General features: G+C 44.1%; 1 protein-coding gene across 2 annotated transcripts in view; it reads left to right on the top strand.

The window, feature by feature from the left end:
• The window catches only part of SH3RF3 (SH3 domain containing ring finger 3), a 658,302-nt gene that overhangs the window by 521,553 nt on the left and 118,614 nt on the right, over window positions 1–18,135 (top strand). For both annotated transcript variants that reach the window (XM_075336430.1, XM_075336429.1), the window contains one exon: window positions 4,768–4,877. In XM_075336430.1, coding sequence (XP_075192545.1) covers window positions 4,768–4,877 — 110 coding nt within the window. The remainder of the gene's footprint in view (window positions 1–4,767; window positions 4,878–18,135) is intronic.

Raw genomic sequence — 18,135 nt, 5'->3', positions numbered from 1 at the left:
TATCAAGACAACTCTTTCCAGACACAGAATGAATGATAAAGCCATTATTGTTCAAAGTTCAGTACAGCAAAAAAAAATCACAGTTCAATGCTAAAGTGTTCAGCGGAGCTGCAGTTCTTGGACTCACAAAGGTGCCCACTAAATGCTTAGTGTGACGCAAGTGACTACACACAGAAAAGCCGTGATGCAGAGTAGTCATACATTCTGATATCAGATACCAAGAGAGCACTTGGTAACCAGAGGGAAAAGACAAAGACATAGGTAACGAACCAAGGTCCGAATATCAGGAAGATAGCTCAGAGCACAGGGGCTAGGCAAATAGACAGTCAGAATGAGGTCCAAGGTCAGGTAGCAATAGATCAAATAGAGTAGAGGAATACAAGGCAAAGCACAACTGAGGAAATGCTATGATTGGCGGTGATCCGGGACTAGCTGCTCAGCTAAGTAGCTGGGGAACCACAGAGAACTGGGAACACCTGAAGAAGCACAGCACTAGATTGCATGACTGGGCTGTCACTCACCAAACTGAAAACTCAGCAAGGCCCTGATTCTATAATGCCCAGAGTGCAGGAATTGTGACATATAGTTTGATTATTGTTGGTACAATTATTTATTTATTTATTTTAAAGTACCCCCTCATCATATTTTATTATTATGTTAATGCTGGAATGGTGATTTAAATCTAATTTCCTTGACCCTAATCTTATACTTACCCTCCACAGTCTTCATCTTCTATCACCTTCGCTCCCATCATTCTCAGGCAGTTTGTGACCTTCTGGATCGCTCCAGTATTTCATGGAGAAAGCCAGAGGTCACTCTTAAATGTAAGTCAATGAGAGGCTCATTCTCTCTCTTTTAGACTTGCATTGTGAGCTTGTGATGTAACTTCTGACTTCCATATAGTCAGAAGGTGTGGTCATAAGATGGCCCTGCGGCGTCAGTAAAAGGTGAAGACGTCAGAGGGTTAATATATTACTATGACAGGCACCTTAAATTAAAAGCTCCACCCCAGCACTGAAAAAAAAATATGCTGGAGTGGTGCTTTAAGAGAATGAAAACCAAGTGGTGGGGTGTGATGGTACAGTGGAGCTGTGGTAGTCGCTTAATGTTTATTCAATTTAAAAAGTGTAGGAAAGTAAACTTGTAAATCATAATGACATTAGGATGTTGAAATTGAAGAGTGAGTTGTGTAGAGATACTCTTTAGTTTAACCATTGTCCAACTTAAAGGAATATTCTTGAGTTTGGCAAATGTTCCATTATCCACTCTTATGGGGTGGTGAAGACCAGCCGAATGACTGGTGATCCCATTAATATTGAATGGAGCATTGTGCATGATCAACAACCCCACCACCAGGTCAGGATCAGTGGAGGTCCCAGCACAGTCGGACCCTCAGTGATGAAGAAAAATGCACATTGGACTGACACAGGCCAAATCATTGATTGATACTGTGATTGAGCTAAAGGCACCTTGTTTTCCCTAATGACTCTATTTAAAGGACCCACATGAATTTAGAATAAAATCAGCTTCTTATGAAGTGAGTATTGAATTTTTTTTGGAAAACAAGGGGCTTATTTGTAAAGCATGAACAGGGGTTAGAGTGCTTTACGTTAGAATACTGTTTTGTGGGACCTCTAATTTGTAGGTATAACATACAATGTGAACATTAGATTAAATATTAAACAAGTCTATAAGATCAGACTTGTGTAGAATTGGGAATCTTTGAATGGATGGTCAAAAAGTTATTTTTTTGTTTTTTTTTGTAAGCCCACAACTAAATGACATGATTTAGTGGTCTTATACTGTGGTGCAACGTTTGTTGATGGCTTGTCATATCCAATCTGATATGAAGAGATGCTTGGTCATAAAGGTATAGGTCGGTATAACCATTCTGCTTAGAGACTTAGATAATGCTATTACTTTTGGGGAATTTATTCCATATGTAATTAATGATACAGTATGATTCTTGCATATGTGACGAAAGATTGAAGGACCTGTATAAAGGAACATTTGACAATGGTAATTCAATTTAGGGCAGTCTAAGCTTTTCATTCAGGAGATGAGGGATGGTGACCAAGAGCTTAACACATTCTTAAGCTGGGGTCACACTAAGCGACAGCGACAACGACGTCGCTGTTACGTCACCATTTTCTGTGACGTAACAGCGACCTTGTAAGTCGCTGTTATGATCGCTGCTTAGCTGTCAAACACAGCAGAAGCAGCGATCATAACGTCGCTGTGCTACATGTGCAGAGAGCAGGGAGCCGCGCTTAGCGCTGGCTCCTTGCTCTCCTAGGTACAGTACACATCGGGTTAATTACCCGATGTGTGCTGCAGCCACATGTCACACTGCAGAGAGCAGGGAGCCGCGCGCACTGCTTAGCGCTGGCTTCCTGCTCTCCTTGCTACAGTACACATCGGGTTAATTACCCGATGTGTACTGCAGCCACATGGGCACAGAGCAGGAGCCGGCGCTGGCAGCAAGAGCGGAGGCTGGTAACCAGCGTAAACACCGGGTAACCAGGGAAAGTGCTTCCCTTGGTTACCCGATGTTTACGCTGGTTACAGCTTCGCAGCTGCCAGACGCCGGCTCCTGCTCGCTTCATTTCGTCGCTCTCTCGCTGTCACACACAGCGATGTGTGTGTCACAGCGGGAGAGTGACGACCAAAAAATGAAGCTGGACATTCAGCAACGACCTGCGACCTCACAGCAGGGGCCAGGTCGTTGCTGGATGTCACACACAGCGACAGCGACGGGACGTCGCTGCAACGTCACAGAAAATGGTGACGTAGCAGCGACGTCGTTGTCGTTGTCGCTATGTGTGACACCAGCTTTAGTGTATAAAACGAGTAATACCATTTGCGAGGAATATAGGAAATGATACATGGTTTTCTAAATATTTTAATAATATAAATCTGAAAATTGTGACGTGCATTTATATCCAGCCCCCGAGTCAATAGTTTGTAGGACCACCATTATCTGAATTTACTGATACAGGTCTTTTAGGGGTATGTCTCTACCAGCTTTGCATATTTGAAGACTGAAATTTTTGCCATTCTTCTTTGTAAAATAGCTGCAGCTCAGTGAGATTGGATGGTGAGCATCAGTGAACAGCAATTGTCAAGTCTTGCCACAGATTTTCATTGGAGTTTAGGTCTGAAGTTTGATTAGGAAATACAAATATGTGTCATGTCGGATTCGGGACTCAAACCGGTGAATTTGTGCAGCCTGGTCAGTTTCATTCCATGCTGAGCCGCAGCCTGGTTAGTTTCTGTCTAAATGCTGATGGTATTTTACTTTCCATTGTTTTGGCTTGTGGTCATCAGGTATTTTCACTTGCTCATTTTCTCTGTCCTATCACATCCTGGGTGGGACTATGTATACTCTCCATATACCTGCATTCTCTGTTGGCTATATTTCTATGTGGATGACTGCTAAGGCGTTCAAGCCCTGCAACTAAGGAAATCAGGCAGAGACCAGTGTTGTTTTCTCTGTGTATTCTCTCTGCCTTTTCTACACCTACTTTTTGTTTTCTGTTAAATTGTTAGGCATTTACCATTGTTTGCATTTATTATATCTCCTTTGTCTATTTGTGCACATGTTTTAAGTTTCTTCACCTTGGGTCCTTTTCTATCCCTACACATTTGGTTTACCATATCTTGATTTGTAGGGTTAGTAATCTCCCCTCTGGTTCCTCAGGAGGTACGAGAGACAACTCAATGGCTTTTCAGGCAGACAGATCCAAGTTGTGGATTTCTAGTTGTGTGGCTACGAATATTTCAGTCTGTGCAAGAACCATTAGGGTGTTGTGCAGCTAGGCATACCAGCCTTTACAGGAACCAATAGGGTGCAGGTGCGGTGCAGTGAGATAGGTTATATTACCCCTTTACCTGTGTTGGAATATGTATGTCCATAACAACATGAATATTATTTGATGTAAACCATTCCTTTGTATCTCTGGCAGTATATTTAGGGTTATTGTCCTGCTGGTAGATGAACCTATGCCCCAGTCTCAAGTCTTTTGCATACTCTAATGGGTCTTTATCCAGGATTGCCCTGTATTAACCTTCATTCATCTTCCATTTCAACTCGCACCAACTTTTTTGTTCCTGCTGGAGAAAAGCATCCCTACAGTATGATGCTGCCACCACCATGTTTGACAGCGAGGATGGTGTTTTCAGGGTTATGTACAGTGTTGTTGTCCACCACACATAGCATTTTTCATTTAGCCCAAAAGGTTCTAATTTGGTCTCATCTGTCCAGAACACCTTCTTCCATATGCTAACTTTGTCCTTTGCATGGGTAATAAAAAAATGTGGCTCCATGAGTCATCCGATTCTCGATTTTTGCAGTTATCATACAGGTTGCAATGGAGTGACAGCAAATGGAAGCAATACAGTACAGCTGTGCTATATGAATGTGCCTTTATTTAATTTTTCTTCAAAAAATGTTCTATCTTTCTTCTTATACATGAGGAACCCTTATAAATTGTTACATTTTCACTCCATAGATTGCTCCTTTGGGAAGAATGTTATTGTTTCTGCTCCCAATTCAGTTAGAAGTTTCAGACAAGAGTCTGCTTTATAATATATAGGGATTGCATTTTTATTATATTATTGGTGGCATATTACATACTCCAATGTGTTAAGTATGTTAAAGTTCTATGAGAAATAAATGAATTTGCAAATGTCAAGACAGGTCCTCGGATTACCTTTTGTAACAGCATCCTTCCTGCTAAAGCCATCGCTTCTGTTCTTTTTCCGCAGGATTCTTCTTCATTTGGCACTGCGGCTGCTGCTGGTGCTGCTAGTCCAAAGACAGGCACGCTCAATGGAGAACAAGCAAATTTGCCAAAAGTTCAAATACCTCTTAATGTGTAAGTTGAAATATTATATGTTTTATGTATTTATGTTCACTCATTCCAAATTGAAATCAATATTTCTACTCTATAGGTAGATAAATTAGTTTGTATAGTAAAAGTTCAGTGTAAAAGAAAATCATAAAACTGTGTTTTACAAATACTTATGAACATCATAAATAAAATAGTTTAGTAAGAAAGAACAAGAGTTTTTAAAGTGCAAAGCAGTACAAGTTTTTATTTAAACAAGGTGAGGATAAACATCCAAAGTATCATTAAAAACATATTAAAAATGAATGGCGGATAAGTCCCACATAAACTAGTAACATTGGCAATGGTGTATAAATACAAAACACATGACATCAGTACTATCGGTTATACAGGAGGGACACGTGGGCATTAGGTGTCAGTGAGCTGTTTCTCTGAAAACAGAACAGCCCATAAGCATTACAGCACAATATTATATCTAGCCCATTTAGGGCAAATGGCCCCACTACAACCCCTGCACCGATAGGCGTGTATAATGCCTATAGTGGAAGTGGACACCAATACTCAGCCAAAGATAGTGAAGACAAGGGGGACACCGTCAGGAACGAGCCTCAAGACAACCTACGTACGTTTCGATTTCAACTAATGGTAATCTTCATCAGGGAGAGGCATCTCGTACCGCTCACTCCCGATGGCAGGCTTTAAATGTGTGGTAGTAATCGCTCAAGACCCGGAAGTCTCACTGACGGCGGTCGCGCAAGTACGCCGGGCCAAGTCACGCGAGACGTCGGCCGTCACGTCGCTATCGCGCATGCGCGGGAGCAGGGACACGTCTCCAAGGCTCCCGCACATGCGCGCGACGCACAGACGGCCGCGGCTGCGCGCGCACCACCCCGGCACCAAGCGCGACCGCACAGAGACAGCCGCGCATCACAACAGCAGAGGTAATCACAAACATCAGTCCCTGTGCATGTAATCCGCATCTTATGATGTTCAGTATTCATGGAGGATAATAACGTCAGATCAGGAAGTTCATCCTTGAAATTCTTTATGGGACAAAGATCTTAATTATTCAGATGACGGATCATACGATTAGTTTCTATGTCCTATTAACAAAAAGGACATATAAAAATTACATAAGCCTGAACTTCAGGGGGAGATGTACGAGCACATGATTAAAAGAGTAAAAAACTTAAAAAGATAAAGGATGCAGATGACGAAAAGATGGCAAGAATCACAAAATCCTAATATCATGTAATTAGGCATCACATATATAAAAATGAACATATGTAATTACGTAGACCAGATACTGTGGGGATCAGTGGTCTCCAGGGGAGCAAGTATACAACGCATATGTACAACACCTCCGTACAAGGATGCAAACACATGCATGCATATACATGCACATATACAAACGCATGCATGTACACATACATACATGCATATGATCGGTGTCATGCTATTTTTATAAAAACGGAGCATAGCTCACAGATTCATTAAGGCCCTTGGGAATTAATGTGTCCAGAGTCACTATCCATTTAGTCTCACACTGCGCCAGGCGTTTCTTAAGGTCACCACCGCTGATTCCCCCCGTCACCACATCAATTCCCCTAATCTTTAGTTTCGAGGGGTCACAGGAGTGGTGTGATCTGAAATGCCTGGGCAGTGTTTTGAGTGTCGTCGGATCTTCTTCCGTTTTGGCCGCAGCAATGTCCCTTACGTGCTCCCTGACCCTGACGCGGAACTCCCGAGAGGTGAGTCCCACGTAGGTCAGGGGGCACGTACATGTGGCAAAATACACTACATATGTAGTTCCACATGTAATATATTGTTTGATGTTAAATTGTTTCTGTCCGTCTGATGAACTGAATGTGTTACTCCGGAGTACATTACTGCAGGCCATACAGTGACCACATGGAAAGCATCCATGTGGAGGTCCCCGAGACCCAAATGAGTTCACTCGAGGTGGAACGTAGTGGCTCTGGACCAATAGGTCCTTCAAATTTCTTGCTCTCCTTGAGGTCATTGAGGGGTTCTGGGCAAGTATTTCAGTTAATGCCGGGTCTGTCATTAAGACCGGCCAATGTTTCTTCAGGATATGACGCATAGTCTCCCACTCCTGGTTGTATGTTCCAATGAATCTCACCGCGACATCACGTTGTGCCTGTTTATTTGAGGTATCTGTGAGCAGCTGTAGCCGGGAGGTCCTCTTGGCCCGATTATAGCCTGCCCTGACACTTCTGCCACTATAACCTCTTTCACGGAATCGGTCCCTGAGATCAGCCGACTGAGCCTCAAAACTATTATTGGAAGAGCAAATCCGTCTCATCCTCAAATACTGACCGGTCGGGATGGCGCGTATTGTTAAGGGGTTGTGAGCAGATGAAGCATGTAGTAATGTGTTGACGGATGTCTCCTTGCGGAAAACATCCGTCTGGATCGATCCCTTCTGATCTACCTCAATCGAGATATCAAGGAATTCAATCCTACATCTGCTACTCTTATAGGTAAGCTTGATATTAAAGTTATTGATGTTTAACTGTCCCATGAACTGATCGAGCTGCTCAGTCGTGCCCTGCCACACAAACAAAATGTCGTCAATGTATCTTAGCCAGCACTGCACATGGGCGCTAAGCCCGGAGTCCTCGTCAGCAAAGACCAACCTCTCCCAGTATCCCAGGAAGAGGCCAGCGTACGAGGGCGCACAAGCCGCGCCCATGGCAGTGCCGCACTGCTGTAAATAATAGACATCCTTGAATACAAAAAAGTTGTGCGACAGGGCAAACTCAAGCAGCTCGATTATCAGCTCACTCAACTCGCCACCCCGACCGGACACTTCGAGAAAGAAACGGACCGCTCGTATTCCATCTGTGTGGGATATACACGTATAGAGGCTCTCAATGTCGGCTGTCACAAGGATCATGTCATCCTCCAGAAAGATGCCGTCAATGCGCCTAAGGACGTCCGTGGTGTCCCGGACATAAGAAGGTAATGTCTCAACCAAAGGTTTTAAATGGTAATCTATAAATTTACAAATTGGATCACATAAACCCTCTATGCCGGACACAATCGGACGTCCAGTCGGATTGACAGCATCTTTATGGATCTTGGGCAGTATGTAAAATGTGGGCACTCTGTGATGTTTTTTACATAATCCGTCAAACATATTTTTATTGATGAGGCCGGTATCCAGAGCCCTACGTAAAATCGCGGTGAGCTCAATGGAAAACACAACCAGGGGGTTGGAGGGGAGTCTCTTATAGGTGCTCCTGTCACGAAGTTGTCTGAGGACTTCATGTTCGTATTTGTCACAGGAGAGCACCACAATGTTCCCCCCCTTGTCAGCCGATTTTATGACAATATCATGAAAGCCCTGCAGCTCAGTCAGAGCCCTCCTTTGAGGAAGGGTTAGGTTATCAAACCTCCGATTAGTCGGAATCTGTTTGAAATCCTCACTGACCATTTTTGTAAATATATCGATTGCAGGGCTGATTGACAAGGGGGGGAATTTTGTTGATTTGGGTAAAAGAGCTCCTGGGAACATACCTGCAGTTGGGGCCTCCTGTTCCTGGAGTAGATCCTCAAGATTTTGTATCGCCTCTCTCTCCACCTGGTTCTCGGACCCCGCATTCCGCTTGTGAAAAAGTTTTTTAAGAGTTAGTTTCCGCGAGAACAAATTAAGGTCCTTCAAAGCCGAAAAGAGGTGGAAAGAATTAGAGGGAGAGAAAGTCAGACCACGTGAGAGGACCTCCACCTGAGCCACAGTGAGCACCCGTGAGTATAAATTTATTACCTGGAGTTTATTTCCCTGGCGCTTGTTCCTTTTATATGTCACTGGTGGCCGGGCTCTATGTTTAACGCGTGCCCCGACCGTCTCCCCGATGTCCATGGAACTCACTGAGGCCCCGGAGGAGGATCCAGCAGCAGAGGTCTGTGACACTATTGAGGAAGATCTTAGTCGAGGGTTTTTGTTGGAACAATCCCCAATACGTCCTCTATTTGTGTCCAATCTCCATCTATATGCTCTCCGCAAGGTATAATCTTGAATGTCCCTATTTAACTTTTTCAGCTTAAGGGCCCTAATTTCCCGCTCCCATCTCTCAAGTTCTTTATCAGTATCAGTGAAAAAGCGGGCCACGACAGCTGGTGTACAGACTTCTATTAGTTTATTTTCCAGTGCTTCCAATTCAGTCTCAATTGGGGCTAATGAGGAAGTGTTGTGGTCCCACAACAGGCCGAGGAAACCCCGAGAGCAGGTCTGTGCAAATTCCTCCCATTTGGTTTTAAAGGTGTCATCCTCCAAAGGGAAGGAAGGGAACACCTGTATGCGGAGTCCCCTGGGCACTAGGTCTTTCTCTAAATACTTGCCCAAAAACGCCTTGTTCCACCACAATCTAGTTCTTTTTTTGAGTAAATCTTTATATTTAGTCATGATAATCTCATCAGATTGTATGCCATTATTTTTGCCATCTGAAACCCCACCATTCTTAAGGACATCATCCATCTGTAGTTGCCAGGTACTGTCCCTGGCCCGGAAGTTCATGGTAGCTGGAGACCTATCTGTGATAAACAGAACAAATACAGTTAGAGAAAAGGTACTCCAAGTTACCATAAGGGTTAAGGGGTGGTTTCAGATTCTGCTGGGACCCCACACCATTAGCACAAACTCAATAACATAGTTTAGTAAGAAAGAACAAGAGTTTTTAAAGTGCAAAGCAGTACAAGTTTTTATTTAAACAAGGTGAGGATAAACATCCAAAGTATCATTAAAAACATATTAAAAATTAATGGCGGATAAGTCCCACATAAACTAGTAACATTGGTAATGGTGTATAAATACAAAACACATGACATCAGTACTATCGGTTATACAGGAGGGACACGTGGGCATTAGGTGTCAGTGAGCTGTTTCTCTGAAAACAGAACAGCCCATAAGCATTACAGCACAATATTATATCTAGCCCATATAGGGCAAATGGCCCCACTGCAACCCCTGCACCGATAGGCGTGTATAATGCCTATAGTGGAAGTGAACACCAATACTCAGCCAAAGATAGTGAAGACAAGGGGGACACCGTCAGGAACGAGCCTCAAGACAACCTTCGTACGTTTCGATTTCAACTAATGGTAATCTTCATCAGGGAGAGGCATCTCGTACCGCTCACTCCCGATGGCAGGCTTTACATGTGTGGTAGTAATCGCTCAAGACCCGGAAGTCTCACTGACGGCGGTCGCGCAAGTACGCCGGGCCAAGTCGCGCGAGACGTCGGCCGTCACGTCGCTATCGCGCATGCGCGGGAGCAGGGACGCGGCTCCAAGGCTCCCGCGCATGCGCGCGATGCACAGACGGCCGCGGCTGCGCGCGCACCACCCCGGCACCAAGCGCGACCGCACAGAGACAGCCGCGCATCACAACAGCAGAGGTAATCACAAACATCAGTCCCTGTGCATGTAATCCGCATCTTATGATGTTCAGTATTCATGGAGCATAATAACGTCAGATCATGTGGAACTACATATGTAGTGTATTTTGCCACATGTACGTTCCCCCTGACCTACGTGGGACTCACCTCTCGGGAGTTCCGCGTCAGGGTCAGGGAGCACGTAAGGGACATTGCTGCGGCCAAAACGGAAGAAGATCCGACGACACTCAAAACACTGCCCAGGCATTTCAGATCACACCACTCCTGTGACCCCTCGAAACTAAAGATTAGGGGAATTGATGTGGTGACGGGGGGAATCAGGGGTGGTGACCTTAAGAAACGCCTGGCGCAGTGTGAGACTAAATGGATAGTGACTCTGGACACATTAATTCCCAAGGACCTTAATGAATCTGTGAGCTATGCTCCGTTTTTATAAAAATAGCATGACACCGATCGTATGCATGTATGTATGTGTACATGCATGTGTTTGTATATGTGCATGTATATGCATGCATGTGTTTGCATCCTTGTACGGAGGTGTTGTACATATGCGTTGTATACTTGCTCCCCTGGAGACCATTGATCCCCACAGTATCTGGTCTACGTAATTACATATGTTCATTTTTATATATGTGATGCCTAATTACATGATATTAGGATTTTGTGATTCTTGCCATCTTTTCGTCATCTGCATCCTTTATCTTTTTAAGTTTTTTACTCTTTTAATCATGTGCTCGTACATCTCCCCCTGAAGTTCAGGCTTATGTAATTTTTATATGTCCTTTTTGTTAATAGGACATAGAAACTAATCGTATGATCCGTCATCTGAATAATTAAGATCTTTGTCCCATAAAGAATTCCAAGGATGAACTTCCTGATCTGACGTTATTATGCTCCATGAATACTGAACATCATAAGATGCGGATTACATGCACAGGGACTGATGTTTGTGATTACCTCTGCTGTTGTGATGCGCGGCTGTCTCTGTGTGGTCGCGCTTGGTGCCGGGCTGGTGCGCGCGCAGCCGCGGCCGTCTGTGCGTCGCGCGCATGCGCGGGAGCCTTGGAGACGCGTCCCTGCTCCCGCGCATGTGCGATAGCGACGTGACAGCCGACGTCTCGCGCGACTTGGCCCGGCGTACTTGCGCGACCGCCGTCAGTGAGACTTCCGGGTCTTGAGCGATTACTACCACACATTTAAAGCCTGCCATCGGGAGAGTGAGCGGTACGAGATGCCTCTCCCTGATGAAGATTACCATTAGTTGAAACCGAAACGTACGTAGGTTGTCTTGAGGCTCGTTCCTGATGGTGTCCCCCTTGTCTTCAATATCTTTGGCTGAGTATTGGTGTCCACTTCCACTATAGGCATTATACACGCCTATCGGTGCAGGGGTTGCAGTGGGGCCATTTGCCCTATATGGGCTAGATATAATATTGTGCTGTAATGCTTATGGGCTGTTCTGTTTTCAGAGAAACAGCTCACTGACACCTAATGCCCACGTGTCCCTCCTGTATAACCGATAGTACTGATGTCATGTGTTTTGCATTTATACACCATTGCCAATGTTACTAGTTTATGTGGGACTTATCCGCCATTAATTTTTAATATGTTTTTAATGATACTTTGGATGTTTATCCTCACCTTGTTTAAATAAAAACTTGTACTGCTTTGCACTTTAAAAACTCTTGTTCTTTCTTACTAAACTATGTTATTGAGTTTGTGCTAATGGTGTGGGGTCCCAGCAGAATCTGGAACCACCCCTTAACCCTTATGGTACCTTGGAGTACCTTTTCTCTAATCATAAATAAAATGTAGCTCACTTAAAGAGGACATTTCACCAGTTTTATCATATTAAGCATGTTAAACTGGAAATATCATGAAATAGGAGCTGCAGAGCCCAATAAAATGTAGTTGTATTTTTTATTTCTCATCTCGGTTATGGAAATAATTAGCCAGTAAAGTTTTTATACTAATTTTCGCTAAGTCTTAAGGCCCATTTACACACAACGATATCGCTAACGAGATATCGTCGGGGTCACGGTGTTGGTGATGCACATCTGGCCTCGTTGTGTGTGACACCTTTTTGCGATCAGTAATGATCACAAAAAGGTGTCAAATCGTTCGTCGTGTACACATCGTTCATTTTTTAAAAATTGTTCCTCATTTGGAACGCAGGTTGTTTGTCGTTCCTGCGGCAGCACACATCGCTATGTGTGACACCGCAGGAACGAGGAACAACATTGTACCTGCGGCCGCTGGCAATGAGGAAGGAAGGAGTTGGGCGAGATGTTACGGCCGCTCATCTCCGCCCCTCCGCTTCTATTGGGCGGTCGCTTAGTGACGCCGCTGTGACGCCGAACGAACTTCCCCCTTAAAGGAGAGATTGTTCGGCGGCCACAGCGACGTCGGTGAACAGGTAATTGCGTGTGATGCTGCCGTAGCGATATTGTTCACTACGGCAGCGATCACCCCGCGACGCTCCACCGACGTGGGCGGGTGCCATCGCTCGCGACATCGCTAGCGATGTCGCAGCGTGTAAAGCCTGCTTTAGGGTGCGTTAACAGAGATTCATCTTTGGGGTAGTTCATTTTTTTCCTGCATGTTGACCAATCGCAAGCAGGAGGCTTCATGGAGAAAAAAAGAACACAGCTCCGGAGATGGTCAGATCTGTCTTTCTTTGAGACATGTAATGACATATAGCTTTCCTCATCTTACTGATCTCACTGACCTCACATACTGTCAATACAAGTGAATAGAACAGAGCTGTGTGTCATTACAAACACTTATAGAAGCCTTCATTTCATGGCAGTCAGTGTGGGGGGATGCAGAGTAGTGATAAGCTGATAGAGAGTAGGACTGTGGGAATAGAACTGAAAGAAGTGCTTGTAATGACACATAGCTGTGCTCTACTCCTTTGCCTGTAATCACAATAGATGCCAGCAGTGAAATCAGCCAGGTGAGCAAGGCTGTGTGTCATTACATGTCTCATACAAAGAGAGCCAGATTTCACTATCTCTTTGGGGAAGGTCTTTTTTTTCCTCCTGCATGATGCCTCCTGCTTATGATTGGTCTGTGTTATGCAGGGGAATAAGCAAATAATCCCAGAGGCAAATCTCTGCTATCGCTCCCTTTGTATTAGCTAAAATCATTAAATATGATAAATTTAAAATTAAAACTGCATTGTATTCTACACTATTCCATAATGCAGCTAGTTCAGCATGCTAAAAGTGGTGAAAGCTCCTCTTTATCTCATTGCAGACTGTCCCTATCATTTGATTAATACTTTTATACCGTGTAGTATTGAAGGTTTTTCCAGCTTAGAATGGTTTAAAACAGCAAACAAAGGAATAGTCAGATGTCCCATTTGTGCCATGGGTCCTGGATGCTCCACTAGTCCCTGCATACTTCAGCGATGCCGTTTGGACATGGATGTATGACTGCTGCAGCCATTTACTATCTGTAGTAGACATCAGTAAGTTCATTTCTGCACCCAATAGTTGGTTGCTGAGGTCAACTGTTTTTTGTCAAAACCTCATCACTGAAGGCCAGGATTCAGAGGACAGAGGCGGCCATCTTTAAGTGAAATTCTAACAGATGCTATGGGAAGTATTAGGTCTTTTTGGGACTTTAGCACTTTCCAGTCACAAAAAGAAAATATTTCCAAACAAAGATCTTTAAAAAGGTGCCAGGTAGGTTTAAGAGGGGTGTCAAATACCAGGAATATTATAAAATGGCAAAAATATAAAAAGCTTTGTTTACAAAAAGCCAGAAACTGCCTCCTTCACAAAGCTAGTATACACTATAAATCTATAAATGCCCCTATGTGATCATTTATTTGCTAAAAAACAAGGCATTTGAAGTGCTTAAAGCACCACTTCAGCGTTTTTTATTTTACTGCTGGAATGGTGCTTCTAAGTTCTCTGACACTGGTCTTATACTCACCTGCCACAGTCTTCACTTTCTAGCCAAACCACTCTGGTCAGTCTTCAACCAGTTGCTCCTGTGTTTCAAGGAGCGAACTGGAGGTCACTCTTCAATGTCAGTCTATGAGAGCCTCATTCTGGCTCTCATAGACTTGTATTGAGCGTTTGTGACTTATCTTCTGACTTCGGGCATCGGTAAAAGGTGAAGACGCCGGAGGTTGAGTATATTACTATAGGTAGGGACCTTAGATTAAAAGTACCATTATAGTGCTGAAAAACCAACAAACACTGAAGTGGTGCTTTAATATAGCACTTTCACACATACAGTCAGGGCCAGAAATATTTGGACAGTGACACAAGTTTTGTTATTTTAGCTGTTTACAAAAACATGTTCAGAAATACAATTATATATATAATATGGGCTGAAAGTGCACACTCTCAGCTGCAATATGAGAGTTTTCACATCCAAATCGGAGAAAGGGTTTAGGAATCATAGCTCTGTAATGCATAGCCTCCTCTTTTTCAAGGGACCAAAAGTAATTGGACAAGGGACTCTAAGAGCTGCAATTAACTCTGAAGGCGTCTCCCTCGTTAACCTGTAATCAATGAAGTAGTTAAAAGGTCTGGGGTTGATTACAGGTGTGTGGTTTTGCATTTGGAAGCTGTTGCTGTGACCAGACAACATGCGGTCTAAGGAACTCTCAATTGAGGTGAAGCAGAACATCCTGAGGCTGAAAAAAAAGAAAAAATCCATCAGAGAGATAGCAGACATGCTTGGAGTAGCAAAATCAACAGTCGGGTACATTCTGAGAAAAAAGGAATTGACTGGTGAGCTTGGGAACTCAAAAAGGCCTGGGCGTCCATGGATGACAACAGTGGTGGATGATCGCCGCATACTTTCTTTGGTGAAGAAGAACCCGTTCACAACATCAACTGAAGTCCAGAACACTCTCAGTGAAGTAGGTGTATCTGTCTCTAAGTCAACAGTAAAGAGAAGACTCCATGAAAGTAAATACAAAGGGTTCACATCTAGATGCAAACCATTCATCAATTCCAAAAATAGACAGGCCAGAGTTAAATTTGCTGAAAAACACCTCATGAAGCCAGCTCAGTTCTGGAAAAGTATTCTATGGACAGATGAGACAAAGATCAACCTGTACCAGAATGATGGGAAGAAAAAAGTTTGGAGAAGAAAGGGAACGGCACATGATCCAAGGCACACCACATCCTCTGTAAAACATGGTGGAGGCAACGTGATGGCATGGGCATGCATGGCTTTCAATGGCACTGGGTCACTTGTGTTTATTGATGACATAACAGCAGACAAGAGTAGCCGAATGAATTCTGAAGTGTACCGGGATATACTTTCAGCCCAGATTTAGCCAAATGCCGCAAAGTTGATCGGACGGCGCTTCATAGTACAGATGGACAATGACCCCAAGCATACAGCCAAAGCTACCCAGGAGTTCATGAGTGCAAAAAAGTGGAACATTCTGCAATGGCCAAGTCAATCACCAGATCTTAACCCAATTGAGCATGCATTTCACTTGCTCAAATCCAGACTTAAGACGGAAAGACCCACAAACAAGCAAGACCTGAAAGCTGCGGCTGTAAAGGCCTGGCAAAGCATTAAGAAGGAGGAAACCCAGCGTTTGGTGATGTCCATGGGTTCCAGACTTAAGGCAGTGATTGCCTCCAAAGGATTCGCAACAAAATATTGAAAATAAAAATATTTTGTTTGGGTTTGGTTTATTTGTCCAATTACTTTTGACCTCCTAAAATGTGGAGTGTTTGTAAAGAAATGTGTACAATTCCTACAATTTCTATCAGATATTTTTGTTCAAACCTTCAAATTAAACGTTACAATCTGCACTTGAATTCTGTTGTAGAGGTTTCATTTCAAATCCAATGTGGTGGCATGCAGAGCCCAACTCGCGAAAATTGTGTCACTGTCCAAATATTTCTGGACCTAACTGTATAATGCTAACTCACAAGTAATATTATAACTGTGGAATTTGTTTAATCCTAGCTCAGTTGCATTAATACATTTTCTCACCTTCATTATATGCAGATGTGTTATCCGGTGTCCAGTCTGACCAACAGTCTAGTAAACAATGTCCTATGTAGACAGAAGGTCAGTCTCAGACTTTCTGTTAACTACCAAATCACAGAATGAGCTAATCATCAAATTCCAGCAGCTCTTCAATTTCACTCTACCTTGTGCAGCTCAGCCATATTTGCTCCTCTGAGTGCTCCTCATGCAGCAGAAGAGAGTGTAATGATATAGTAGATGAGCCCATAGAATAATTAGCTGCACATATGTAATACTCCACTTACAATGATTCACACTGCCTCCTCTGCTCCTACTTATGAGAGCTGACAGGGAGAAACCTATCATAAGCAGGTGGGTATGGCTGAAGCTGCATTATCTAGAAAAACACACTTGGCAGCAATGCTGATCTATCACCGATAGGACTCAGAACTGAGCAGCTGCGTGAGTCTAATGAGTATCAAGCCCTTCTGCATTTCTAACAAAAAAACTTTCAAAAATGATGCTGATATAAACTAGACATGTAGCAAATGTTATTTCTTTATTATTTTTAGTTGTATGACTATCCTTTTAAGGGCACAAGAATTCAAAGTTCAAAAATTGTGAATTTTTCAACATTTTCATCAAATTTCTAATTTTTTCACAAATAAACATACCGTATTTTATGGATTATAAGACGCACTTTTCCTCACAAAAATTTGGGAGGTAAATAAGGGGTGCGTCTTATAATGCAAATGTAGCTTACCGGGCAGTGGAGAATGGGCGCTGTGCTGGCTGCAGTGGAGACTGTGCTGGCTAAAGTGGGGACTGTGCTGGCTGCAGTGGGGGCTGTATGGAGCAGGGCGGTGCGGCAGGTGATATGCTCTGTTGGTGGTGCGGGCTTCAAATAATGGCGCCCTGAGTCCGCGCATTCCCAGATGGAGCTCTCAGCTCAAGATCTCATTCTGAGCATCTGCTGCCTCCCACCCATTGATCTTCCAGCAGGGAACTTAAGAAAAATGGCGCCCAAAGGTGGCGCGTGCGCAGATGAGATATCGGCTTGTCATTGAGCCAAGAGCTCAATCTGCATGTGCCAACTCCGGGCATCATGTCTTTGAAGCCTGCACCGCCGACAGAGCATCTGTGACACCCGCCACACCGCCCAGCCACCACAGCCCCCACCGCAGCGCCTGCAGCAGTGCCCTGTTCCAGCACTGTCCCTGCCTCCTGTGACTCCGCTCCACCACCGCTACTGCCTCCCCTCTGGTAAGACACTCCCGGAGTATAAAATGGACCCCATTTTTTTTTACCTTTTTTATCTATAAATTTGGGGTGCGTCTTATAATCCGGTGTGTCTTATAAAGCGAAAAATATGGTAAATAATATCGACCTCTTATAAATGTGTCGCAAAAACAATCTCAGAATCACTAAGATATGTCGCATTTGTTCAGAGTTATTACCACATAAAGTGACACTGGTCAGAATTGAAACATGTGGCCTAGTCATGAAGGTGACGTCAGGCTTTGCTGGTCTCTTTGCCCACGTTGAATCTTTACAGGTCATATACTTTGATACCAAGGAAGACAATTTATAGTTAGTAAGGCTATGTGCGCACGTGTGCGCTCTGCACCGCACCGAAAAGGTGCGCTTCAGAGCGCAGCTGAAAAGCTCCGTTCTGAAGCGCATGGTGCCGGCGAGAACGTGCGCTCTGCCTGCAGCTCCTGCCATAGACAGAGCAGGGGCTGCCGGCAAAGCGCACGGAAGAAGTGACATGTCACTTCTTGAACGCAGCGCTTCGGGCAGCAGCCGAAGCGCTGCGCTCTAAGACGCCACGTGCGCACGGCCCCTGCACAATCTCCATAGACTGTGCAGGGGACGCAGGACGCATGCAGTTACACTGCGCTACAAAGCGC

This window comes from Anomaloglossus baeobatrachus, chromosome 2 (genome assembly GCF_048569485.1).
Source record: "Anomaloglossus baeobatrachus isolate aAnoBae1 chromosome 2, aAnoBae1.hap1, whole genome shotgun sequence".
Lineage (NCBI taxonomy): Eukaryota > Metazoa > Chordata > Amphibia > Anura > Aromobatidae > Anomaloglossus > Anomaloglossus baeobatrachus.
This window is presented reverse-complemented; position numbering and strand designations above follow the sequence as displayed.